The sequence below is a fragment of the Phycodurus eques genome, chromosome 2, assembly GCF_024500275.1.
Source record: "Phycodurus eques isolate BA_2022a chromosome 2, UOR_Pequ_1.1, whole genome shotgun sequence".
NCBI lineage: Eukaryota > Metazoa > Chordata > Actinopteri > Syngnathiformes > Syngnathidae > Phycodurus > Phycodurus eques.
In genome coordinates, this window is record NC_084526.1 from 13,411,304 (window position 1) to 13,438,661 (window position 27,358).

General features: G+C 41.2%; 2 protein-coding genes across 2 annotated transcripts in view; both read left to right on the forward strand.

The window, feature by feature from the left end:
* Positions 1 to 41: 41 nt before the first annotated feature.
* On the forward strand, positions 42 to 17,440 carry fbxo22 (F-box protein 22). The gene is made up of 7 exons (XM_061667992.1): positions 42 to 232; positions 462 to 594; positions 3,874 to 3,961; positions 4,048 to 4,140; positions 8,716 to 8,868; positions 12,840 to 13,002; positions 15,409 to 17,440. Exons 1-7 carry the CDS (start codon positions 57 to 59, stop codon positions 15,800 to 15,802), a joined length of 1,200 nt encoding a protein of 399 aa, XP_061523976.1. The 5' UTR covers positions 42 to 56; the 3' UTR covers positions 15,803 to 17,440.
* Positions 17,441 to 17,582: 142 nt separating this feature from the next.
* LOC133397281 (transmembrane protein 266-like) overlaps positions 17,583 to 27,358 on the forward strand; it is a 60,121-nt gene continuing 50,345 nt past the window's right edge. Inside the window, exons 1-2 of the mRNA XM_061667980.1 lie at positions 17,583 to 18,157; positions 19,077 to 19,211. Coding sequence (XP_061523964.1) covers positions 19,198 to 19,211 — 14 coding nt within the window. The 5' untranslated portion in view covers positions 17,583 to 18,157; positions 19,077 to 19,197. The remainder of the gene's footprint in view (positions 18,158 to 19,076; positions 19,212 to 27,358) is intronic.

Below are 27,358 nucleotides of genomic sequence, written 5' to 3' on the forward strand. Positions count from 1 at the left end.
AGTGTTGTCTATTGATGGCCCTCCTCGCAGCATTTCCGGGTCAAATGTGAAGTTACATGGCAGGGCAGCGTTGTTTATTGAAATCAAATATTCAAGAGAAAATGGACGATAATCCCGGTTCCGACATATCTACACCAGATACCAAGGCGACATACGTACTCAGCAACGTTGTGGAGGTCGTCGAACGAATTCTTACCTTCGTGCCGACCAAGTCTCTTCTCGTAATCGCAAGGTAACGAAGCATGTTTTCTTGCCAAAAGTAGCAAACTCGACAGATGCTCAACATGGCTGTTTGGGGGAAGTGAAAGTGTTATGTGACTTGAAACCACTTTTAGGACATTGTATTGCTGGTGTCAATTTAAACTAAATTGTGTTTCTTTTAAACACTCAGTTGTCAGAAGCGCGAAATGTCTCCCTCGCTACGTATGCTAACCATGTGTTGGTGTGGTTCTCTTACAAAGTGTGTGCAGGCTCTGGAGCAACTGTGCCCGCAGAGTGCTGAGAACTCAGCAGCAGCTGACATGGGTGTCGGCCTGTGGGCCCTCCACCACGGAGGTGCATAGTCTCTGCAAAACCTTGGCTGAGGAGGTGGAGGTAAAGTCATTATAACACACACGGAGTTATGTTCCTGTGTACGTAAGTCGGAACATGCCGTAAAGTAAATAGTAAAGTCTTAATTACAGTAAATATTTGTATCCAAAACACTTCTGGGCCATAAATATATAACGTATAGTATTCTTATGTTGCTGCACAAACTAGTTCACAGACATAATTATTCTGCCTAATCTGTGAAAACGAGTTATTAAAGTTGAAGTGTGACTTAACACATTTTTGTTTTGTTTTTATTGATTTTTAAATCTTAATGTATCTCCGTGTGCATCACGCTACCCTTAAAGGTCAGATGACAAAAATGTTATGGGGTCAGTTAAAATTCATATTTGCATTGTTTATATGTTATGTAATACATGCATGTAACGTCCAGCAAGTTTTCAACCATAGTTTAGGTAAAAATTATGTTTTTATGACGCATATTGAGTCCTCCCAGAACATACCCAAAGCTCAAGACACCGGGGTGTGGTTACTCTATCCACCGCAAGGGCTAACACAAGTGACGTTGAAATTGTCAAGCACAGCACGCTACACACTACACGCAATGGCGAGCAACGTGTTGGAATATGTGGAGGAGGAGGAGTTCGACATACAGGAGCACCCAACTGAACTTGGCATCGTCAAAGCGTACGTTTGAGCCGATCAGACAGTGACAACGACGAGCAGCCAAGTAGCAGCTGTACAGAAGTACAGTACAGAAGTCTTTGCCGTGTCTATTGGCTTGTCGTATAGGCAAAAGTACAGATGTCAGTACTGAAAATTACTGCGTGGGTCATTTTTCCTCCTACTCCCCAGTGCTTTTGATTTTGATTTTGTTCTGTTGTTGCCGGTTGAGGTCCCAATGGCCGTAGGAAAAATAGTTTGTACCGCAGCTGGTTTCAGCTTCTGCCTCTATCCAATGCTTTCTGCTCAGCCTTTTTCAAGACACGCCGGTTCAAAGTGAGCAGCACAGTTTGGAATGGTAACTAGGCACCCATGGCTGACCACATTTCTTCCCCCGTCGATTTCCCCAGCCACTGGTCACGTATTCCGTTTTCACTTGGAAAGCCAAAAAAAAACCTCTTGCCACTGCCTGAACCATTTGTACAATCAAATGCCACACAATAAAGCATCGTGACATCGTTAAATCATACGACAACAAATATACAAGGGCAGGAACAATAGCACACAATGCCGAATGAACAGGATGTTTGGCTTGTGTGACGTCACCGCGCCGGAAAGAGACGAAGACCGGAAGACGCAGGATGCAAAAAGCAGAAGGTGCATTCTGCATCATGTTTATGGATTTAACTGCTGTATATCTGCTTTATAATCACTTCGAAACGGCAGTGGTGGTTTGTAAAGGGGTTCTAGAGTTATCAAGAAATCTTTTAAAATCTTTGTCCTCTGACCTATAAGAGGCCACAGTGCGCACATCAGGAACAGCAGCGAGTTATTTTTAATTAAAAAAAAATATATTATTTTAATATATTATTTTTGACTTATTAATATATTTTCTGTTTTTTTTTCTTTGAAGTTATATTTTAAGTTGAGTTTTGGTAGTTGAATGAATACTAAGTTTTAAAACAACGAATAACGGTGTTTATTAATTGTGATTTAAATATCAATCAAAATAATTAGGGATGTCGCAAACATCAGAGTCTTTGATTTTAAGGATCTGCCAATACAGAGTTCAGAGCCGATACTTTGACAATGCATTAAAAATAGAGTGTGCATCCAAATCTTTTCAAATATTGGTGCATATCCATCCATCCATCTATCCTTTTTCTGAGCCGCTTATCCTCACTAGGGTCGCGGAGTGCTGGAGCCTATCCCAGCTGTCATCGGGCAGGAGGCGGGGTACACCCTGAACTGGTTGATTCATGCATGTTTTTCGGGATGTGGGAGGAAACCGGAGTGCCCGGAGAAAACCCATGCAGACAGGGGGAGAACATGCATGGTCCTCAGAACTGTGAGGCAGACGCTCTAACCAGTTGTCCACCGTGTATTGGTGCATATGTGTATGTATATAGTTATACATGCATATGTGCACAAAAATATATATATAGATGGATAGATAGATATCTATATGGCGGCACGGTGCTCGACTGGTCACCACATCGGCCTCACAGTTCTGAGGACCGGGGTTCAAATCCCGGCCCCACATGTGTGGAGTTTGAATGTTCTCCCCGTGCCTGTGTGGGTTATCTCCGGGTACCCCGGTTTCCTCCCACATCCCAAAAACATGCATGGTAGGTTAATTGAAGACTCTAAATTGCCCATAGGTGTGAATGTGAGTGCGAATGGTTGTTTGTTTCTATGTACCCTGCGATTGGTTGGGGACTAGTTCAGGGTGCACCCTGCCTCTTGCCCGAAGATAGCTGGGATATGCTCCAGCACGCCCGCGACCCTAGTGAGGATAAGCCGTACAGAAAATAGATGGGGATATATGGATATATTTATTAGGCTTTACACGATCAGGATTTTTGGGATCGATAACCGATCCGATCACATGATGGAGGAATGTGTCTATTTAAATGACCTGTTCATTTACTGTAAATTCTTGTGTACTTAATTGTTCAAAAAATTATATTTACAACAATAATGTATCTTTGTTCATCTATTTATGCCAGTGAGGCATAGTGATGGACAGAACAAATGATAAATGGTCTTCTATTAGATGGCAGGAAGTGCATACAGTAATTAATGTATCCACTTTTTGTGACTGTGAGATTTTTCAATTGTAAAATATGTTCCTTGGCTCCATAAGGGTTGGAAATCACTGCTGTAGTCAGATCGTGTATTATAATCAGTCAGGTCAAACCAACATTACAACATGACAGAAATAATGGGTGCTAACTTACTGCAATTAATTACTTCACCCACACCGAAACTTTAGAGCATGATTCGACAGAACGGCGGCATGTTTACGTTCAACCGTTCGTGGTACCACTAGCTTGCTAGGCTACATAACATTTTTGTTCCCTGCTTGCGAACCGTATCGTATTAAAAGTATGTGAACATACCTCAAGCAAGCCTTAAACGAACGAGAATTTGAGAAGGGGGCCAATACTTTTTCACGGCATTGTATGTGGTACATTTGATGGAATGTGACCATTTTACGTTAGCACACAAAATGACTGTATTATTACTAAAAACATACATCCATACAATCTACCAAAAGGGAATGATACACAAAAAGAAAAGTTCTAATGAGACACATATATGCATTGATAAACCTGAATGTGTGTTGTTTTAACACAAGCACTTTACTTGTCTTTACAGAAAGTGTTTCTCCTGCCCAAAACGGTCCTAGCGATGATGGACTGGGAGGCCTTCAAGCTTCCAGGTTACTGCCACAGACAGAAGAAATGTTTGTATCCAATGCTCCAACAGTGTTTTGTTGCATGTTTGATAACTACAATACAGCTGTAAACTATAATTTATTTTCTTCCAAAGCAAAGAGGAGCCGCCACAGTCCAGTTGAGGAACTCATTGAGGTCTTCCCGAAGAATTGTGACGTCATGGGCATCGCAACACCGGGCATTGTCTGTAAGTTTGCTTCCTCTTGTTCCAGAGATTCCAACCCTTGTACTCGCAATTAAGTTCAGACAGCGAGCAGGCATGGTCACTTGCCGCCAGTCAGAGATCGTAAGGCACCATCATTTGTGCTTCTGCATTATTCATACTCTATAAAAGGTACACTAGGAAGCAGGCATGGTCACTTATTGCTGGGCAGAGATTGTTGGGCACCATCGTTTGTGACCCTTCGTTATTCAGCAAGAACTTCAGCCAGCTAGCGGGCATGGTCACTCGTTGCAAGGCAGAGTTTGTTGGGAATGATCATTAGTGACACCTGTGTTATTGAAATAAAATGTTACAATTAAAATAACCCCAAAACCAAAAACCCCTATGACGAGTACAATACATGGAGAGCGCTCCCGCTGGGGACTCAATCGTTCTGATGGGGGACTTCAATGCTCACGTGGGCAATGACAGTGAGACCTGGAAGGGCGTGATTGGGAGGAACGCCCCCCCCCCCGATCAGAACTCGAGCGGTGTTCTGTTATTGGACTTCTGTGCACATCACGGATTGTCCATAACGAACACCATGTTCAAGCATAAGGGTGTCCACAGGTGCACTTGGCACCAGGACACCCTAGATCGCAGTTCGATGATCGACTTTGTGGTCGTGTCATCAGACTTGCGGCCGCATGTCTTGGACACTCGGGTAAAGAGAGAGGCGGAGCTGTCAAGTGATCACCACCTGGTGGTGAGTTGGCTCCGATGTTGGGGGAAGATGCCTGTCCAACGTGGCAGCCCCAAACTTATTGTGAGGGTCTGCTGGGAACGTCTTGCGGAATCCCGTGTCAGAAGGAGTTTCAACTCCCACCTCCGACAGAACTTTGCTCATGTTCCGGGGGAGGCGGGGGACATCCAGTCTGAGTGGACCATGTTCCGCGCCTCCATTGCTGAGCGGGCCGACCGGAGCTGTGGCCGTAAGGTGGTCGGTGCCTGTTGTGGCGGCAATCCCCGAACCCGTTGGTGGACACCAACAGTGAGGGATGCCGTAAAGCTGAAGAAGGAGTCCTATCGGGCCTTTTTGGCATGTGGGACTCCTGAGGCAGCTGATGGGTACCGGCTGGCCAAGCGGAATGCAGCTTTGGTGGTCGCTGAAACAAAAACTCGGTGAGGCCATGGAGAAAGACTTCCGGACGGCTTCGTGGAAATTCTGGTCCGGCGTCTCAGGAGGGGGAAGCAGTGGACCATCAACACTGTGTATAGTGGGGATGGGGCGCTGCTGACCCCCATTCCGGACGTTGTGAGCCGGTGGGGAGAATACTTTGAAGACCTCCTCAATTCCACCGACACGCCTTCCCATGAGGGAGCAGAGTCTGGGTTCTCTGAGGCAGGCTCTCCTATCTCTGGGGTTGAGGTCACCGAGGTGGTTAAAAAGCTCCTCGGTGGCAAGGCCCCGAGGCTGGATGAGATTCGCCCGGAGTTCCTCAAGGCTCTGGATGTTGTGGGACTGTCCTGGTTGACACGCCTCTGCAACATCGCGTGGACATCGGAGACAGTGCCTCTGGATTGGCAAACTGGGGTGGTGGTCCGGAGGGTGTGTTTCAACTACAGGGGGATCACACTCCTCAGCCTCCCTGGTAAGGTCTATTCAGGGGTGCTGGAGAGGAGGGTCCGTCGGGTAGTTGAATCTCAGATTCAGGAGGAGCAGTTTGGTTTTCGTCCTGGCCGTGGAACAGTGGACCAGCTCTACACCCTTGGCTGGGTCCTCGAGGGTGCATGGGAGTTCGCCCAACCAGTCTACATGTGTTTTGTGGACTTGGCGAAGGCGTTCGACCGTGTCCCTCGGGGGGTCCTGTGGGGGGTGCTTTGTGAGTATGGGCTACTGAACCCCTGATACGGGCTGTTCGGTCCCTGTACGACTCGAGTCAGAGTTTGGTCCGCATATCCGGCAGTAAGTCGGACTCGTTTCTGGTGAGGGTTGGACTCCGCCAAGGCTGCCCTTTGTCACCGATTCTGTTCATAACTTTTATGGACAGAATTTCTAGGCGCAGCCGAGGCTTAGAGGGGGTGCGTTTTGGTGGCCTCAGTATTGCATCTCTGCTTTTTGCTGATGATGTGGTTCTGTTGGCTTCATCAAGCCGTGACCTCCACCTTTCACTGGAGCAGTTCGAGTGTGAAGCGGCTGGGATGAAAATCAGCACCTCCGAAATCTAAGACCATGGTCCTCAGTCGTAAAAGGGTGGCGTGCCCTCTCAAGGTCGGGGATGAGATCCTGCCCCAAGTGGAGGAGTTCAAGTATCTTGGGGCCTTGAATGATGCTGCTCGGGTTCTGACCAGAACAAAGAGGTCAGAACATATTCCTCCAATTCTAAAGTCCGTACACAGGCTCCCAGTCAGCTTTAGAATAGTTTTTGAAGTTCTGCTAATGGTCTATTAGTCACTAAATGGTTTAGGTCCTGAATACATGAAAGAAATGCTAAAAGAATATAAACCCAGTAGGGCTCTGAGATCTGCAGACTCGGGTCAAATACTGGGACACAGAGTCCAAAGCAAACATGGTGAAGCAGCATTTAGCTGTTATGCTGCACACAAATGGAATTCTGAATTCTTTTAAATGTTTATAAGCTGTTCTTTTGTCTCTTTTTAAAAAATGCTTTTAATCATGTAAAGCAAATGGAGTCACCTTGTATATGAAATGTGCTATATAAATAAATTTGCTTTGCTTTGCTATCGTATAACCAGCAAAACATTGGATACAGCCACTACAGACAATAAACAACTTTTTCTTGTAGGACAGGTGTAAATGTTATGATGAATTCATATGAATAACAAATCTTTATTTAATGTCATCACAGAAGAATATTGACTGATTGTTTTAACTTCATGCCTTGTAAATAATACTTGCAATATAATGATGCTCTTGCCAGTAGCCATAGCACTGCTGTCCGTGTCAGCCGAGTATAAAGTGGAGAGTGAAACGAGTGAAATGCTTGTTGTTTGAGGGTAATCGCCTGTCAGCAACATACAATATTAAAAAAAAAAACTATGAACTAGTTCATTTTTGAACTGGTGAACTTAGTTCAAAATTATGAACTATGAGCTGAACTAGTTCATTTTTGGAATTGTGAACTGAACTTTGAACTATTTCGCGGAGAAAATTAACTTTCCTAACACTGATCCTGTATTATTTCACATCGAAATATATATCGCAAGTATAAAAAACTCTCAATGTCATTTTTCCCAATATTGGGTACCCCTACCACTAACACAGTTCACACATGCAAGAATGAGCGTGTTCACTTAAAGTTTTATCAGGCAGGGCTTTTGATGCTGATGATTTTGATTGGCCAGCATGGAAAACGTGGGCAATATTCGCATCGCCACATCCTGTTTCAAATAGCCATTGGCGAGTTGGCGAATGGGCAGCACGAACACTGCCAAATGAACAGCAAACAAAAGACAAACGGCAATCACAGTATGGGTTTCCTTGGCAACTGTGGGCAGCGGGCTCCCCAAACAGCAGAAAAAGCACTGACAAATTTGGTGCTGGAATAATAGACTCCTTGCAGGCAACTTGAGAAGAGGCATCACCCACTTTCCCGCAGACGGCTCGACATCAATCCACGCCGCTGGTACGGAGTCAGAAGCAGGCTGGCACCTTGCATGCCTTCTCTTCCGGCCCCCCACACCCCTCCCCTGATAGATGGCCTCGTCTGCGGCACCCCACGCTCACCATTTCTCCACATAATCACAATCCTGCAGAGAAGTGACTCTCCATCAGGCCGGCTCTCCTTGGCGGGGATGATGGCTTGTCAGGCCGCTGTTGTCGATCAGGGCTAATGGTGGCCCGGCTGTTTGCCATAACACATTTATTGGTGATATTTCTGCTTGGGGAGCGGGTCATCGCGAGATCGCTTTTGTTCTAATTCAATTGGAGGAAATCTGTGATTGGATTATCTATGACAATGTATGAAGACTGGGATGACATAATAGGTTTTATTGTAGCCTGAAGTACAAGTTATTTATGCATGTTGGTTATGGACTGCAGGCCATTGAAAAGTTGTCCACATAGTGCAGCATGTGGGAGAAATGAGACACCCGCATGTAAAATGTTTCCTGTAATGTACACTTTCTTTAGCACATCAGCAAAACAGCTTTCAGAGTTTGTACATGGAGAAGCTACAGGTAAGATTAATTCCTATTTGTTTTATTGTGCACCAAGAGCTCCAGAGTGATCTAACTAAAGAAAGATGAGAAGGAGGGTTGACGTGTTTCAGTAAAGCACAACCATACCTTGCGTATGCATCTCACACCCAAGACACTAAATTGTACACGCAAGAAATTTGCGACTTAAAATATTCTATACTAGGGTTCCATACTTTAAAGCCAGCCGGAGACCAGTGATTCTTGGTCCCAATGTAGAGAATTTTTAAAAATTCATTCATAATCATTCATACATTTGCTGGCAATAACATTACTACAGTATATTTTCAAGGGCATAATTTTAACAAAATATTCCAGTGTATTGTAGTCATATCTTGTGCAAACAGAATACTCGTAACTAAGGGGCTGCATTTGATATGTTGAGTCTGTGTCTGTTTGCAGTAACACCCAGTGGCTCTCGCTCCAGGCCCCCAGAAGAGCATCAGGAAGGAGAGGCCGGCTTTGCCATCATGTTCCCAAGCATGGAGGGCGTCCACATCAGGCCTTTTCACTTTTGCCAGAAGTCTCTCTCCCCAAGCGCTCTGAAAGAAGCGGGTGAGTGGAGACTCACATGCCATTCTGTAGTAGTTTTGATAAGGCCTGCCACACACTGCTAACCAGATTGTACGGGACCATCACATAAAAATGAGAGTTGCAGACTCACCCCTGCACATTGAGCGATTGGCTATATAAACGCCCTGAACAGTGAGCCTGTATAGGCAGTTGAGGCTATATACAGTGCCCTTAAAAAAGTATTGGTTCCCTTCTCAAGTTCTCATATTTTTGCATAGTTTCCCCACTTTGTTTCAAACAAATGTAAATATCAGACAAATATAAGCCAAGTGAACTTAAACTGCTGTTTTTAAATTATTTCATTTATTAAGGGAAAAAAATATTCAGTTATCTGGCCCTGTGTGAAAAATTACCCCCCTTGTTAATCCATCCATCCATTTTTCTGTACCGCTTATCCTCACTAGGGTTGCGGGCCTTTGTTAAATCATGAATTAATTGTGGTTAATCACAATTTTTGGTTAATTTTCACTGATCACACCCAAACCTGATTATTTCCAGACCTGTTTAAATCGGACAAAAGATCGAAAAAAGCTGCGACAAAAGAAATAAATTCAAAGACATTCCGGAACAGTCGAGAAATAAAGTAATTGACATCTATCAGTCTGGAAAGGGTTACAAAAGCCATTGCGAAAGCTTTAGGAATCAACAACTTCTAAAGAACTGCAGGTCCCGACAGTAAGGATGAGACTGGGCAAAAATGGCAAAAATGGCATCAATGGCGGAGTTCCAAGGTGCAAACCACCACTGACCAAAAAGAACATAAAGGCTCGTCTTACTTTTGCAAACATTTGAATGATTCCCAACATTTTTGGGAGAATATTATAAGGACTGACGAGAGGAAAGTTGAGCTTTTTGGAAGGTGAGTGTCTCGTTACGTCAGGCATAAATTTAGCACAGCATTTCAGAAAAAGAACATCATACCAACAATCATGGTGGTGGTAGTGTCATGGTCTCAGACTGGAATGCTCTTTCAGGACCTGGACAACTTGCTGTGATTGGTGGAACCATGAATTCTGCTCTTTGACAGAAAATCCTAAAGGAGAATGTTCGGCCATCAATTTATGACCTCAAGCTGTAGTACACTTGGGTTCTACAACAGGGTAATGATGCAAAACACACCAGCAACTCAACTTCTGAATGGCTTAAAGAAAAATAAAATGGTTTTGGAGTGGCCTTGTCAAAGTCCAGACTTTAATCCGATCGAAATACAGTGGCGTGACCTTAAAAAGGCTGTTCATGCTCGAAAACCCTAAATTCAAACAATTCTGCAAGGAAGAGTGGGCCAAAAATATCTCCACAGAGATATGAAATAATCATTGCCAGTTATACAAAACGTTTGATTTCAGTTGTTGCTGCTGAGGATGACAGTACATTGTACTTAATTACGAAGCGGGTTGCTCAGAGTGGTTGCGGGTGAGAATAAAAGCAAGGGTGTGGATATATTAAGTCTCTTTTGATTTCCATTTATTTGGACGTAACCCAACAAGCTATATACCGTATTTGGGCCACAAGCTTCACTTTTTTATCCACTAGCACATTAGAAATTATGCAAATAGGTAAGTATTGTTTAGGTAAACAATATTTGATACTTTATATTAGACTTTACGCCGATCTGATCGGTGTTATCTGTATCGGCCGATAATTAGCATTTTATGCTCATCGGCTGATCGGCTTTCATGTTATAAGTCGCCGATCCGACCAATGACGTCATCGATCGGCTCCGCACAAGACATTTAACTCCGCGTCTTCGTCGGGTATGAATCCAAAAGCTAGTTTATTTTTCAGCCTTGTCACGTGTCTTATTGCGCAGTACTGTAACTATCTGACGGCCAATAAGGTTTTTTTCAATCATGTCGGCGAAAAAACACGTCGTCAGTGTGGGACTATTTTGTGGTGTCTCAGACCAATAACACCACTGAAGTACGTTGTGGGGAACGTCATCTAAATGCTTCAACACAACAAATTTGATCGAGCACCTGAAGAATGTACACGACAAGCATGCCGCGTTCAAGCAACGCAGCGTGGGGAGAAAAAAAAAAAAAAAAAGAAGTCAAACAGATTCGAACTCTGGACAACACCCGTCAATATAGCTGGGACAGTGAGAAAGTTAGAGTAAGCATGTCATTAACAGTGTTTATTAAAGTAATTTAATTGCAATAAAGTAAGTTAATTACAGTAAGTTAGGACCCATTATTTCTGTCATGTAATGTTGATTTGACTTAAACTTATGTCAGTGGCCAATCCTTGAATGTCCCCAAGAGGTCATTGGTGTTTTAACTTTTGTCTAAAATGCTCGAGAATAATTTGAGCTGGGACGGCCGCAACACTTGTGAGGATAAGCTGTACAGAAAATGGATGGATGGATACAGTATAGAGTACACAAGTATATACAATACATGAACAAGTCATGTAAATAGACACATTGCTCCTTCTTGTGATCGGATCGGTGATCGGTTATTGTTTATTTAAACTTGCTGATCGGTGATCGGCCCCAAAAATCCTGATCGTGTAAAGCCTACTTTATATACTGTATTTATATAGCTTGGGGTCTGTGCGACTGCCATTCTGTCTTGCTCACTTAAAACCCGGAAATCTATTTTTAGCGTGAGTGTAAGCTTATATGCATTTTGATTGGCTGTAATCTTCGACTGTGTGCGGCGGCGATTAAAATTTTGCATTGTGGCAAAATCAGTGGCCAACTGTGATCTGCCGCTCATAAAAACAGTTGCCAAGCCACGCGGACTGCACGACAGTTCAGTTGGGTTCAGCCGCGTTGCTCGGTGTGCCTAAGCCTTAAGAAACACAACCTAAAAAGAAAAACCTACTGTAATTTCTCATGTATAATGCGCACCCCCAAAGTTGACCTCGAAATTCTGGAAAACCCTTCAACCTATGTATCATGCATTTTTACAATCCATGATTTTGCTTCTACCCATAGGATCAAAACATGAAGTATTCTGTATTTTGTTAGTTTTTTTTCAAATAATTATTCTGAAGTTAAGCAATTTATTTGAACACATACTTTCGTTTTATTTACTTGCTTTTACTTTGAAATTCATAGCCCTACTTTTATTTAGTAAATGAGAAAACACACAGTTGTGCTCATATATTTGATTACCCAGGCAGAATTTGTAAGATGTGTGCAATTCTTTTCAGAAAACATGAAGGACCAGGCGAAACACATTTAATTTTATTTTAAAGGGATTCAAATTAAACTGTCAAGCATTTCAGAAACGCATTATCATTAAACAAAACATAACCAATAAAGAAATAAATGATGGTTGTTGTTCAGTCATCAGTCGTATTATAAAAACAACATTTCACAAATTCTGAAACAACTTTTTCATAACCTATAGGGGGCGTTGGCATACATTTATAAAATGTGAGTCTTTTTCATTTTCTCCTATACCTATGTATAATGCGCACTATTGACTTTTGACAATTTTGGGGGGTAAAAAATGCGCATTATACATGAGAAATGATGGTACATTGTTGTCATTATGATTTGACAATTCACATGCAACTTTACATCACAGTAAGTAGAGATACACTATATTGCCAAAAGTATTTGCTCACCTCTTGGTATGCTGAAGCATTCAGAGTTATTTTCCCTGGAGCACGGGGGGCTAATATTTTGGATGTTTCCAACTTTGTGGGAACAGTTTGCAGATGGCCCCTTCATAAATTGCCATAAACAGACTCCTAAACCTTATGGAAAACATTCCCAGACAAGTTTATGATTTTTTAATTCCAAAGGGTGGATGAATGTCACATTAAACCCTATGGATTAAGAATGGGATGTCATTTAAATTCATATCTGAGTCAAGGCAGTTGAGCGAATACCTTTGCCAATATTGTTTATTGCTCCTTAAAAGTGGTAGTCAGCTGACTACTGCAAAAGTATAATGTCTCCTGAAGTGTATTCAATTTTGCTGATGGGGTTGTGCCAATAGGACTAATCGACAACCCAGAGTTGCGAGTGGTTCTCCTGTTTGTGTACGAGGCGTATAAATCTGGAGGGGCGCGCTTCCTCGGCCAAATCCTGGAGCCTCTGGCCAAGAGCAAAGCTGTGATCGCTGGCGGACTGGTAGAAAGTGTATTTCCCTCCAAGCTCTGGTAAGAAACAATAAGCAGCATTTTTGCACTGTTTCCTCATGCAGTGGCAAGGGCCGTTTACTCACGCAACAGAACGCACAAGGCGCTTATTAGGGGTGACGCCTTTAATTGTACAATCAATTTTATGCTAAATAATGTTTGTTTCTGTTTTCCCCAAGTATGTTGCTTAAATGCTATAAATTGCTTAAATGTATTAGACCACCACCCAAAGTTGTAATTACTACCACCTAGAGGCACCGACTGTTATCATTCTCCCCATAGGGAGAAAAAGAGGCTGTTTATTGGAGGGAAAGTAGAAGATCCAATTTTGATAGACATTGTAAAAATGTAACTAGTGACGCACCAAAACTGTCCGCCAAAAGGTTTCAGGCGAAACATCGAAATTATGACACGTGCAAAATACACTATATTGCTTAAAGTATTCGCTCACCTGCCTTGACTCATATATGATTTTAAGTGATATCCCTTTCTAAATCCATATGGTTTAATATTAGGCTTTACACGATCAGGTTTTTTGGGACCGATCACTGATCCGATCACAAGATGGAGCAATGTGTTTATTTACATGACTTGTTCATTTATTGTATATACTTGTATACTGAGTATCGTAAAGTATTCTCTAGCATTTGGCCACTGACATAAGTTTCGATCAACGTTACAACATGAGTATAAATAGTGGGTTATAACTTACTGTAGTTAAATTACTTTATTGCAATTAAATTACTGTAACAAATACTGTTAATGACATGCTTACTCTAACTTTCTCACTGTCCCGGCCGGCTATATGGACAGGTGTTGTCCAGAGTTTGCGTCCGTTTGGCATTTCCTTTTTTGTTTGTTTGTTTTTTTGTTTTCACGCTGCGTTGCTTGAACACGGCATGCTCCTCCTCGTGTACATTCTTCAGGTTTGTTGTGTTGAAGCATTTAGATGACGTTCCCCACGGCATACTTCAGTTGTGCACATAACTGCAAATACGTTACGTGTTGTTTGTCTGAGACACCGCAAAATAGTCCTACACCAACGATGTTTTTTCACCGACAAGATGGAAAAAACTTTATTGGCCGTCAGATAGTTACAGTATTACGCCACAAGACACATGACAAGGCTAAAAATAAACTAACTTTTGGATTCATACACAACGGCGACTTGGGAGAAAATCTCTTTGGCGGAGCCGACTGATGGCGTTATTGATCGGCTCGCCGATTGGCCGATCAGCATAAAATGCTAATTATCATCTGATACCGATCAAGCCAATCAGATCAGTGTAAAGTCTATTTAATATGATGTCAGTCTACCCTTTGTAGCTATAACAGCTTCAACACTTGTGGGAAGGCTTTCAACAAGATTTAGGAGTTTCTAGGAATTTTTGTCCATTCTTCCTGGAGCATATTTGTGAGGTCACACACTGATGTTGGACGAGAAGGCCTGGCTGACTGTATGCTCGAAATCAACCTCAAAGGTGTTCTATCGGGTTGAGGGCACAACTCTCTGCAGTTCATCCATACCAAATTCTCTCATCCATGTCTTTATGGGCCTTGCTTTGTGCACTTTGTGCACAGACATGTTGGAACAGGAAGGGGTAATCCCCAAACTATTTGACTTTCCAAAATCTCTTGGTATGCTGAAGTATTCAGAGTACCTTTCCCTGGAGCTCAGGGGCAAATATCTTGGACATTTCCAACTTTGTGAGAGCAGTTTGGAGATGGCCTCTTCTTGTTCCAACATGACTGTGCATCAGTGGACAAATCATTGTTCAAAAAGACATGCATGTGTTGAGAGTTTGATGTGGAAGAACTTTGCTGGCCTGCACAATCCTGACCTCAACCCTTTACAACACTTTTGGATGAATTAGAGCAGAGACTGAGAGCCAGGCCTTCTCGTCCAACATCAGTGTATAACCTCACAAATGCGCTTCTGGTAAAATGGTCATAAATTCCCATTGACACACTCCTAAACCTTGTGGAAAGCCTTTCCAGAAGAGTTTTAGATGTTATAATTGCAGAGGGTGGACTGTCGTCATATTAAACCCTGTGGATTAAGAATGGGACATTATTTAAATTCATATGAGTCGAGGCAGGTGAGCGAATACTTTTGGCAATATAGTGTATGGCACATGTTGAACACACTGACAGGCGACACGCGTGAGTGCGTACACCTCAGAGTAAATAATAATTTCCTATTAACAAGCAATGCCTTTATTGAGCTTTGCTGAATATCCAGTTTAATTGACTGTTGTTCAACCCCTAGTACATATATGATTAATTGGCACACACTGAACAGAGGCCATGTTTTGAGGAAATCCAGTGTGTATACAGTATGTATATGACTGCCAATGCTTTAAATTGATAAATGCGAGCGTGGGCATTGTATTGTTCCATCTTTGATAACATTCCTGTTCTCTGTAGTTGTAGCAGGGGCGCATACGGCGTGGTGGGCCTGGCCCTGAGTGGCCCCAAAGTGCAGGGCGCCTCAGTACTCTTGGACCAGGATGTCAGCAGCCCCAAGTTGGCCGAAGCCACCATTCGCAGGCTGAAAGCAGCCAAAATCCCAGAGAGGAACACGCTGGGCTTCATGTTTGCGTGCGTGGGCCGAGGCCAGAATTACTACAACAACCAGAGCAACGTGGAGGCCGACGCCTTCCAAAAGGTCTTCCCTGGCGTGCCGCTCTTTGGCCTTTTCGGCAACGGCGAGATTGGTTGCGACCGCATCGTCAAAGACGACTACACGCTGTGTGACGCAGACACGGAATGTCTGCAGCACGAGTACACCACTGTCATGACGCTGGTCCATCTGGGTTGACGGATTAAAAACAAACTAACATTTGACCATGCTGGAAAGCATCTGAGTTATCCCTTCAGCTGTCATTTTAATGGCAACTGCTGGGACTCTATTGTGTCCCTATTAATAGCTACAATCGGGTAATACGGAGCATCTCTTTTAGTGTCCTACTGTGTAAAATGTGTAAATATTTTGCCCAAACATTTGAGGCGGATCTTCGGTCACCTTACAGGGTTTTCGCTTAAACAAACAAATCCTACGTTATTGTTCAAGAGGTTCTGATCTAGCAAAGGCACTTTTTCTTCCTGTACGAGGCATGTCACTTTCTTTTCACTAAGCCAATGCAGTTTTGTGACACTATGTGAACACATTTATTGGGTTGCCTGACCATTATACCTACAGGAATACCTGTGTAGTTATCATCCTGAATGGCTTTTATGTGGTCTGAGGCCCCTTGTATAACTGCCCAAAAAAAACCCCGACATATTTCTGTCTTTTTCCACGCCAAGTCACGACCATTCATACTGAACAGCAACAAAGTCGACATGGCAATTTTCTGCTCTCTGAGATAGCAAAGGAGATAGACACCACCTGTGTTTAAGGGTATTCCTTAGTGTTGGTACCAGGGGTGTGATGATTAACACCTAACACTCACTTCTCCCAACCCTGTTGTGTGAAAATGTCACTCCGAGACAACTGGCTTTTAAATGTCAAACCAGACGCTGGAGCTGAGTTCTGTGTAAAAGGGCCAAGTGTATAAATGCCTGATCTCCCATCTTAATGGCTCTGATGTGGTCAAATGAGCCTACTGGTGTTCTACCTGCCTCACAATCTCTGTTCTTTGGTCAGTCTCTTACTTAACTCATTCAAGCATGCCTTTCATGGACTGGAAACAGAGAGAAACCTTCTCCCATTTGCTACCACAAAGTTGGACACAAGAGTTGCATTGACAAATACTAAAAATGATACTTTTGTCCATTTAGTGTCCACCTGAGGCAACAGCCCCTTTTCCATTGTTGGGTTTAATTGACACCTTTATCTGGCACAGCGTTAAGGCTTTTTTTTTTTTTTCCACCCCCAATCTTTTGTGGGAACAGAGAAAACGTATGCGTAAACGATGCCCTGATTGGCAAATGTTTTAGTACTGCCAGATTGTAGAAAGCAAACAGAACTCAAACGTTCGGCATGCTTCTTGTCTCAAAAAGTGACTTTTGCCATGTTCCTAATGTCATAACGGTGCAATATCTATAATTGTTGCGTCAAATTTGGTTAGCTGCTGCTGTCTTTGAAGAGTTCAGATATTTTTTGCTTCAGATTACTGTAACAATCCTCTCTTTTTTTTTAACCCATCAGATACTTCAGTTAGGTAGCTGTTGAGATCTAATACAAGGGTTGTAACAAATGTTAAAGGGGTAGGCAACCCACAGCCCGAGGCAAATACTGCCACCGAGCAATTCTCCTACAAATAAAACAGGAACTGTTAAAAGCCCAAATATCTTTAACCCATACATAAAATATATCTAAATCTAATCAGACGACCACTGACCACTTTTTTGTTGTTGTTGTTAGTTCTTTTCATCTGAGTGCACTTTTCTACACGATGTGCCAAAATCATCTGCTTCCATCTGCCCTCAAATAAATTAAGAGCCAAAACAAAATGAATCGTGAAGCGTTGAAGTGCTTTTTTTTTTTTTTCTTCCAGTTCCCACGACGTGTAACGAGCGTGTACATTGTCAGCATCCATTGATTGATGTGCGCGCGAACCATCGGCTGGCTCGTCCCGATGAATGACGACAGTTTAAGCCAATTGCTGCGAAGGCGAAGCCCCTCGTCCCATAGTAGCTTTATTTTTAGAAACCATCAAAACGCTCCCGACAACCGAGAGGGGCGACCTATCGGGCGTAAAGCTAATAAAAACATTTGGCTCTCCACAATCGTGAGGGAAGCTGGTTGCATGCAATTTTCTTTCTTGTCTTTTCTTTCTTTCTCCCCCCCCCCACGTCGTGACCGTAGCGATGCAAATGTCACACGGATCATCGGTGACTATCTTTATTATTGCGTTGGGGTGAGAATTCGCTCAGATTGTTGCCGTGGAAGCGAGCCGGATACCCGTCTCAGCACCCGGACAGCTCCTCGTTCTTGTTGCCTCCTCCTCTTCCTCCTCCGCCTCCTCCTCCTCCTCCTCATCATCCTGAGCGGGACCCCCGCTGAGCTCGCCGGGGAAGCCCTCCGCCGAGGCTCGGCGTCATCTCATGGCTCCGGTGGTGGAACCAAACCGGGTTGCAGCTACTACTACGATGCCGGGCCACGATGCGTGTCGCGTTTGAGGTTCACCCGAGGGAGCTTTCACTCTTCGGCCATGAGAGTCCCACTCAGGTACGTATTAGCTATATTTCCTTCCACGACACCCACTTTTATTAGTTTGGGGGCGTTAAAACAAAAGCACATTTGTAGACAGCATACGGTCACATCCTCAACCGGGAAGTCATCAAAAAGTTTTGACACAAAATGTCGGCGTCGTTAAAATGTTTATTTGTTTCCCCCAAACCAGAGCGCTTCATGACACGGCTCGCGAATTGACCTCCACCTGTGTACTAAAACCAAAAATAATTTTGATTGACATGGTTAGGTATTAATTCAACAATGCAATGCACTAACAATTTTTATAATTGTGGTTGCACTTCTCGCTCTTAAACTTCCATTGCTACGAAAACCCCACTTGATTGTCTTAAACTGTTGTATTGGAGCTAATCAGATGTGCAGCGTTCTCATCTATGTGTGCGTCTTATATATTATGTATGTTACATATTAATGTCAAATGATGAAATTAGTAATGTAACTCAGGAAACCAAAATATTAGAAACAGTTCCAAATGATTCACTGCAGCTCAGTCTACACCACTGCAAACTACAACCATCATAAGTACAGTATGTAGTATAAATACCATCATTATTTATTTTTCTTAAATCAAATGTCATTACCTTTTTGTTAAATGACTACCTCTCTGACTGTCAATCAAAACCGAGTATTATTCTCTTTGTAGTGCAGATCTATTTATGAAATGCAACTCGTGTTGGATCTCATTAAATTGAGCAGAGGAAGCTAATGTGATGTGTGACTGGTGAGTGGAAAAACCTCACTTGCCGGCCAAAATGCTCAGGTTTAATAAATTATGATGCACAACTCGAATGCCTTGAATGTTGGAAATGTCAGCCTACCACTGCCGCGTCAAGCTACACAAATATAGCATACTATACCTCTCTTTTTTCCACTATCATTGTATTCTGCCCAGCAGGTTCAACACGAAAACAGCCTGCACGCAGTGAAAAGGTGCATTACAGCACGAGAACAGAAAGACTAACGGGTGGAAAAGTGACAAATAAGAAGCACAACTCTCTCCTCTCTCACCAGACGACATGGCTAATGCCGGGTGAGTTTACACTCACACAGTCTATTATCAACTTGTCGCTCTTTCATCAAGTGAGAAGAAGCATGTCCAACATTTGTTCATTTGTGGCTGTGTTCGGTTACGTAAGGAGTTTTGCCCTCAATTAACAATTAGGAATAGGCATATTCATCAATCGATTAATTACCCTTAAAAATGGTGTCAATTGTTTCTGATTAATCATTTTCTTCTAGCAAATGAGGGAAAATGGAGTAGCGCAACATGATGTCACTTTTGGAAATTGAGCTACAAATTCTGTGGGCAACATTATTCTACCCACTATGACATTGGTTTTGGAAGCAAGAGTTCAGAGCATTTAGAGCGTCTCCCAACTATTAAAAATAACATTAAAAACAATCAACAAATTATTTAGTCATTCATTTTCTTTTCTGATAGCCAAGGACAGCAAAGACCACAAGTCAACTTCTGAATGACTTTATATAAAAAAAAAAAAAAAAAAAAAAAAATAAAAAACGGTTTTGGAGTGGCCTAGTCATAGTCCGGACTTGAATCTGACTGAAATGCTGTGGCAGGACATTATAAAGGCTGTTCATGCTCGAAAACCCTCCAGTGTTGCTGAATTAAAACATTTCTCCAGGGAAGAGTGGTCCAAATATCGCCGCAGAGATGTGAATGGCTCATTCGTTTTTCAATTGTTGCTGCTGAGGATGGCCCAACCAGTTAAGTTTAGGGGGAAATTACTTTTTCACACAAGGACAGGTAGCTTTGACTATATATATATATATATATATATATATTTTTTTTTTCTTCCCCTTAATAAATAAAATCGCCATTTAAAAACTGCAGTTTATGTTTACTTGGGTTATCTTTGTCTGATATTTACATTTATTTGATGGTCTTAAACATTGAAGTGATGAAACTATGCAAAAAAATAAATAAGACTTTGAGAAGGGGACAAATACTTTTCCCACAACACTGCATATTTAAATAAAGAGATTTCATTATAATTTAAGCATTTTCTTTGCTATTATTATTTTCAATTAGGTTACCAAATATGGTTTCTCGGTCTATAAAGGGAATATTCACCATTGTAGTACGTTTGACACCAACTGAACACTGATGTAAAATCATGGGATTCAGTTGTTACAAACACTGCATACAACTCTGAACTGTGACATTTGTTAGCCATTAGTAGCTATAGCGAGCTGGCTGGGCCACTAAAGGAGGTGAAGTGGGGTCACCATGGCAACAACAGTGCTACTATATTCTGTCTTCTAGGCTGGTTTTCAAAAGATGTATGCCTTCTGATTGTATTGGTTTGTATTGTTAATAGAACACAGCACGAGCAGTTCTGCACAATACTGACACAAATGCAAAGACAGACAAGTTGGGCTTGTTGGGTTTTCTGCTGCTTTGGCTCTTTTCTTTAACTTCACACTGTAATTCTGTTGCCAATAAAGTCCCAGAGGTTCAGCAGACGTGTCGTCTTTTGCCTCATCTTCACTTTTGGATGGTAAAATCCATTTTACTGCGTGTATGATTCTGCAGAAATGTTTCCCTTTTTCCATTTATGCCTGAACACTACGCTATACGTTAGAAATCAACTTAGGCTGTACATAGAAAGAAAAATCATGTGGATTTTGATGGGACTTGAGCCAAAAAGTTAGGTACTGTACATTGAAGGCTCTAAATTGTCCATAGATGGGAGTCTGAATGGTTAGCTGGGTCACTCGCAATTCTGATGATGTCAATCACTACAGAAAATAGATGGACAGATTTAATTCAATTAATTACAGAAAAAAATAAGATTTACAAATGAGCTTTTTTGTTGTTGTCGTTTTTAGCATTAGCATTCCTTGTCCACAGAGGGCAAAAATGACCTTTTCTTCTTGATTTGCTTTGACAGTCGACAACAGTTTGAGAGCACGCTTACCGATAATAGCAAGTTTATTAGAACAGAAATGACTCAAACCTACTGTGCAGTGTGAGCAGTCCAGTTATGGTTTTAACACCCTGGAAGATAATTAATAGATTTTTTTAGGGAGGTCAAGACAAATAGCTTTGTTGTTAAATCACTCTCAAATAGAATAGTCATCAAACTGTTTTGACCTACAGTATATTGCAATATTCTAAAGCTTTTTGTCTTTTGCTTTTGACCAAGGATAATCTTTAGGGTTTCCATGAGTTGTGTAACAAATGTATTTGTATTCAGATTTTTATGTACTGAACAGAGGTGTAACCCACATGTTCCGATATAAAGCATATTGGCTAAGGGACAGGAAGTATAACTGCCTTCAGGCTCGAGCCACGTCTGCTCCGTGAGCAAATGCAGTGTAGCTCAGCCTCTGGCAAGCGGATGTCATGGCGAGTGTTATGCTTTTGGCAGTATGTCAAACCTGTTAACTCTTTTGAAATGACAATGCAAGTGAAACAAAAATAAAACAAAATGGAAAATGAAAATAGCGCACGCTCTTCATATGGAGCCAAAGCAATAACAAATGCTATTCTTAGTACTTTTATAACAATCATTCATATTGTTCAAACTGTTACTGTAGGCCATCAACTGATGTTGCACTTTTCTAAAATGAAAACATTTACGCTGTTTTACATATGTTATTAGACTTTTTCCTTCATTGGAGAAATCACTGCTTTTTCCCAATGTTCTGAAAAGTACTTCAAAGTAAAACAAAAACAAATATCTTTCAACCAAAAGTCATTTAAAAGCTTGAATGTGACCAAATTGAATTTATAAGTAGGTTCACATTTATGTCCACATAACAAATCTATTTGAACAGAAAAATAAAAGCATTTTGTGTCAAATATTTGTATTCAAACAAAATGTGATTAATCGTGACAAAATCGTTACAGAACCTCTTATTAATGAGCCTTTAAAAAAAATCAGGTGCTACCACTAATTGTAATTTTTAAATTTTCCTATTTGACAGTCTGTTGTATGTACAGTAAATGGTGATAGAACTGTTTGCTATGGCAAAAATATTTGGAATTGAATATAAATGCAAACTGTATATTATGATGTAAATTTCCTGTACTGGTCCTCTTTAACTTTTCATTGTGGAGCCCTGAGATGAAATGAGTCTGGATGGAAAATTTTTAAACTCATAAATACTTATAAATATGTTTTCAACACATCATGTTTGGAAATCTAAATCCAATCAAATTTTATTGACCCAAAAAATTCTGTAAGGCATCTATCAAGTCATTCTGCTATTTACTGCCATCTACCTGCCTCATTCAGCAACCCCACTTTACGGCATCTTTATTATAATGATTTTTATCGGATAGTAGATCTTAATTTTATATTACTGAGACTCAGGTTGGGGGACGATTCATGAACAGTGTCCAATAAAAGTTTAAACTTGTCTTAATGCATCGAGTTCATCTCAAGCCACTTAGAGCTGATGCCAAAGTACTGGATCCCCTGGAATTTTGGGGTATTATTTCATTTTTGTCAAAATGTTAGCTGCACCAGCACAATCTAAAAAAAAAATTTTTTGTATTTTTTTTAACCAAAGCTTTACTTATATAGCCAGCACAGTGTTTTAGTGTTTTGCACGTCTGACTCACAGTTTAGAGGTCCTGGGTTTGAATCTGGGCGGAGGCCCCCCTCTGTGGAGTTTGCGTGTTCTTCTCTGCTTGCACAGGTTTTTTGCATGTTATGCTTATTGGAGACTGTGAATGATAACTGGTATATGTGCCATGCAATTGTCTGGCGACCAGTCCAGGGCGTAGTCTGTCTCTTGGCTGAAGTCACCTGGGAAAGGGTCCAGCTCAATTGTGACCCTGAACCAGATAAGATGTATGGAAAATGGGTGCATGGATGGTCCCTCATTTGCAAAAAAAGATGACCGGCATCACGAGCGAGACGCTCACATTTGCCCGAAGAAGAATATTCTTTACTGGCTATGCTTTGCAGTTACTTACTTGACCTTCTGTTTTGGTCGCTAAAATCCCCAGAGCAACTTTTGTCTCATAATGACCTTTTCTACCTGGCGCTCAATATTACAGCCCGCTATTTAATTTTATCTGCCTCCCTCGGGGGTATTCCACTCCCCTGAATATCACTTCTTCTTTGCTGCCTGTGTGTGTGTGTGTGTGTGTGTGTGTGTGCGCGCGCGTGTGTGCGTGTGCGTGCATGTTCCACAGGCTCGTTAGTGTGTACATGTGCTAATGTTGCTCAGAGTATTTGCAATTACCAAGCTGATTTTTATATGAGAACGTCAGGGGGTCTCAGAAAGGTCATGACGTGTGTGGAAGAGTCCAAAACACAGAAAATAGATGTTTGTTGGAAGCATTGTCACATCGAAGTTAATGATTGCATATTGTCTCTGTCATTATTTCTCTCCACTCAGTCATTACATTCATTCATTCAAAACCTTATTAAGGGCACACACAGTCAATAGCACAAGAAAAAGCATAATTTATCATTGTTGTCCTACAAAAAATGAGTAGTTTAATTTTTTTATTATTTTGTTTTTTTTTATCCGAACAACAAAATGTTTTGCTTAGTGTTTCGGATAAAAACAAAAAAATACTTTTTTTGTTGGATAGTAATAATTTAGATACAGCAATTTTAAAAGTAATACAACTATACACTGACATACAGTACCAATGGTTCCAATGTTAATGTGTGAGAATCCACATAAGATTAAAAAAAAATACAATAAAATAAAAAGTTACATATATACTCTGGATATAAAAAGTCTTCACATCCTTTTTCAAATACCACATTTTTGTAATACAAAAAAAATGAGAACAAGATAAATCATTAAAAAAAATAATAATACAATCCAACATTAATGTAATTATTATTTTTTTTATCTTTTTGAAAGAGGAAGTAAAACAAACAACTGAAATAATGTGGTTGCACAACTGTTTACACCCTTTTATAACTAGGTTGTGGCCTATCACATTCAAACTCGTTAAATGGGAGTCAGGACTCACATAAGGTAATTTAAAGTGCTTGTGATTAACAGATGTTCAGTAAGCTTCAGTATGAAATAACAGTCAGTGCATCAGTTTGAAAACCTTCAGAGAAAATGTTAGCAAAATCTCTTCAAAAATAAATGTTAGGAAAAGCCTACTCGAAGAGCTGAACTTTATTTGGGGGTTAATCAGAAGCATTTTAAATGGTGGCAGGAGTGTGGTGACTCACATTCAAAATGAGTTGAACAATTTCGAAATGAGGAAATCTTTGGAAAATAATTTCTGTGAATTAATAACACATTTTAACAAACTAAATATACAACCCCAATTCCAATGAAGTTGGGACGTTGTGTTAAACAAATAAAAACAGAATATAATGATTTGCAAATCATGTTCAACCTATATTTAATTGAATACACTACAAAGACAATATATTTAATGTTCAAACTTATAAACTTTATTGTTTTTAGCAAATTATCATTAACTTAGAATTTTATGGCTGCAACACGTTCCAAAAAAGCTGGGACAGGTGGCAAAAAAGACTGAGAAAGTTGAGGAATCCTCATCAAACACCTGTTTGGAGCATCCCACAGGTGAACAGGCTAATTGGGAACAGGTGGGTGCCATGATTGGGTATAAAAGGAGCTTCCCTGAATTGCTCAGTCATTCACAAGAAAAGATGGGGTGAGGTTTACCTCTTTGTGAACAAGTGCGTGACAAAATAGTGGAACAGTTTAAGGACAATGTTCCTCAACGTACAATTGCAAGGAATTTAGGGATTTTATCATCTACGGTCCATAATATCATCAAAAGGTTCAGAGAATCAGGAGAAATCACTGCATGTAAGCGGCAAGGCCGAAAACCAAGATTGAATGCCCGTGAACTTCGATCCCTCAGGCGGCACTGCAATTAAAACCGACATCGATGTGTAAAGGGTATCACCACATGGGCTCAGGAACACTTCAGAAAACCAATGTTCAGTGCTACATCCGTAGTGCAACTTGAAACTCTACTATGCAAACCAAAAGCCATTTATCAACAACACCCAGAAACGCCGCCGGCTTCTCTGGGCCGAGCTCATCTAAGATGGACTGATGAAAAGTGTTCTGTGGTCCGACGAGTCCACATTTCAAATTGTTTTTGATAATTGTGGGCGTCGTGTCCTCCGGGCCAAAGAGGAAAAGAACCATCCGGACTGTTATGGACGCAAAGTTCAAAAGCCAGCATCTGTGATCGTATGGGGCTGTGTTAGTGCCAACGGCATGGGTAACTTACACATCTGTGAAGGCACCATTAATGCTGAAAGGTACATACAGGTTTTGGAGAAACATATGCTGCCATCCAAGCAACGTCTTTTTCATGGACGCCCCTGCTTATTTCAGCAAGACAATGCCAAACCACATTCTGCATGTGTTACAACAGCGTGGCTTCGTAATAAAAGAGTGCGGGTACGAGACTGGCCTGCCTGCAGTCCAGACCTGTCTCCCATTGAAAATGTGTGGCGCATTATGAAGCGTAAAATACGACAACGAAGACGGCGGACTGTTGAACAGCTGAACCAGTACTTCAAGCAAGAATGGGAAAGAATTCCACCTCCAAAGCTTCAACAATTAGTGTCCTCAGTTCCCAAATGTTTATTGAATGTTGTTAAAAGGAAAGGTGATATAACACAGTGGTATACATGACCCTATCTCAGCTTTTTTGGAACGTGTTGCAGCCATAAAAAAGTTAATGATTATTTGCTAAAAACAATAAAGTTAATCAGTTTAAACATTAAATATCTTGTCTTTGTAGTGTATTCAATTAAATATATGTTGAACATGATTTGAAAATCATTGTATTCTGTTTTTATTTATGTTTAACACAACGTCCCAACTTCATTGCAATTGGGGTTGTACAACATCAGACGATATAATGTGAAACCGAGTTAATTTTGTTTAAATATATGAAAAATCCTATTTAGCATATTATATCTTGGTCAAAACTGATCAGATCAGGATGTCATATATTTTGCTCATGTAAAATTTAATCCTTTATCATCCTTAATCCAGATCCACTGACAGTTTATGTGTATGATGATGATGATTATTGTTGTAATAATTGTTGCTGCTTCTTTACATGAGGGTTGGTGTTGAAGAGATTCTGTTTGTAGGAGAAGCGTGGCTAGTATGCCAGCACTGAGTATCCATAGTCTCTGAGTAGGAATCGGTAAACTAAGCACTCAGGGATTTTCGTGTACAGTGTATGTGTCAAACACAGCAAGTAATCCCCTTTTCATTTATTCAAACAGTGCAGGTATCATCTTCCTGTATCCCTTACCCCGCATGTTATTGTATTTTCTCATTTATTTGTATGCATGTGTTTGTAATGTTGCGTATACACAAGTGTAGGCGGCATTCCTTACATGCACAACTTGCTGAACAGACAATAAAAAGTTGGTGTCTGCAGAAGCTCTTGTTTTTCCCGTCAATATCAATTTTGTTGAATTGCACGATACATATTGCATTTGCTGTATGAGTCAATAGCATCCCGGCCTCAAGTGAATTTGTTTTTGTGTATCTTCAAAGAAATGTGAGGCCCTCTTGCCGCGGGAAATAATCCCATCAAATTGGGATGAGGGCAGTCGCTCTTGAGACAAGACTGCAATAACGTCCAATGCTCGGTGAAAGCTCTTTTCATTAACTAAGAAGAAGAAAATAACAATGAAACGTAATACAGTACTCACTTCAGCCACTTTGTGCCTTGTTTTCTTCTCATCTGGTTCTGAATTATTTTCCAATTTTGGATAATTTCTTTCCTTGAAATTTTATGCCTGTTCCAAATTTTTCCACCACTCAAATTGAAGTTAGGGCTTCCCTCTCGTCCTACAAATACTGATTAGATGTATACATATGGGATGTCCAGCACCAGCATGTTCCACAAATATGCTCAGAATGCTTTATTGCGACTTAAAAATCTACATAAATGTTTCTCCAATTCAAAACTAATTTCCGTTGTGTAAGCACGTGCAGTATTTCACATATAGTTGAATAAAATCCATAATGTTTTTCACCCCTCCTTGAGCCGTCACCTTATCGTGGTGGAGGGAGCTAGGTTGTCTGGGGCTTTATGCCCCTGGCAGGGTCACCCATGGCAAACAGGTCCTAGGCCTAGGTGACGGACCAGACAAAGCAGGGCTAAAAAGACCCCTATGATGTATACAAATTGAAATACCTTTTTCCTTGCCT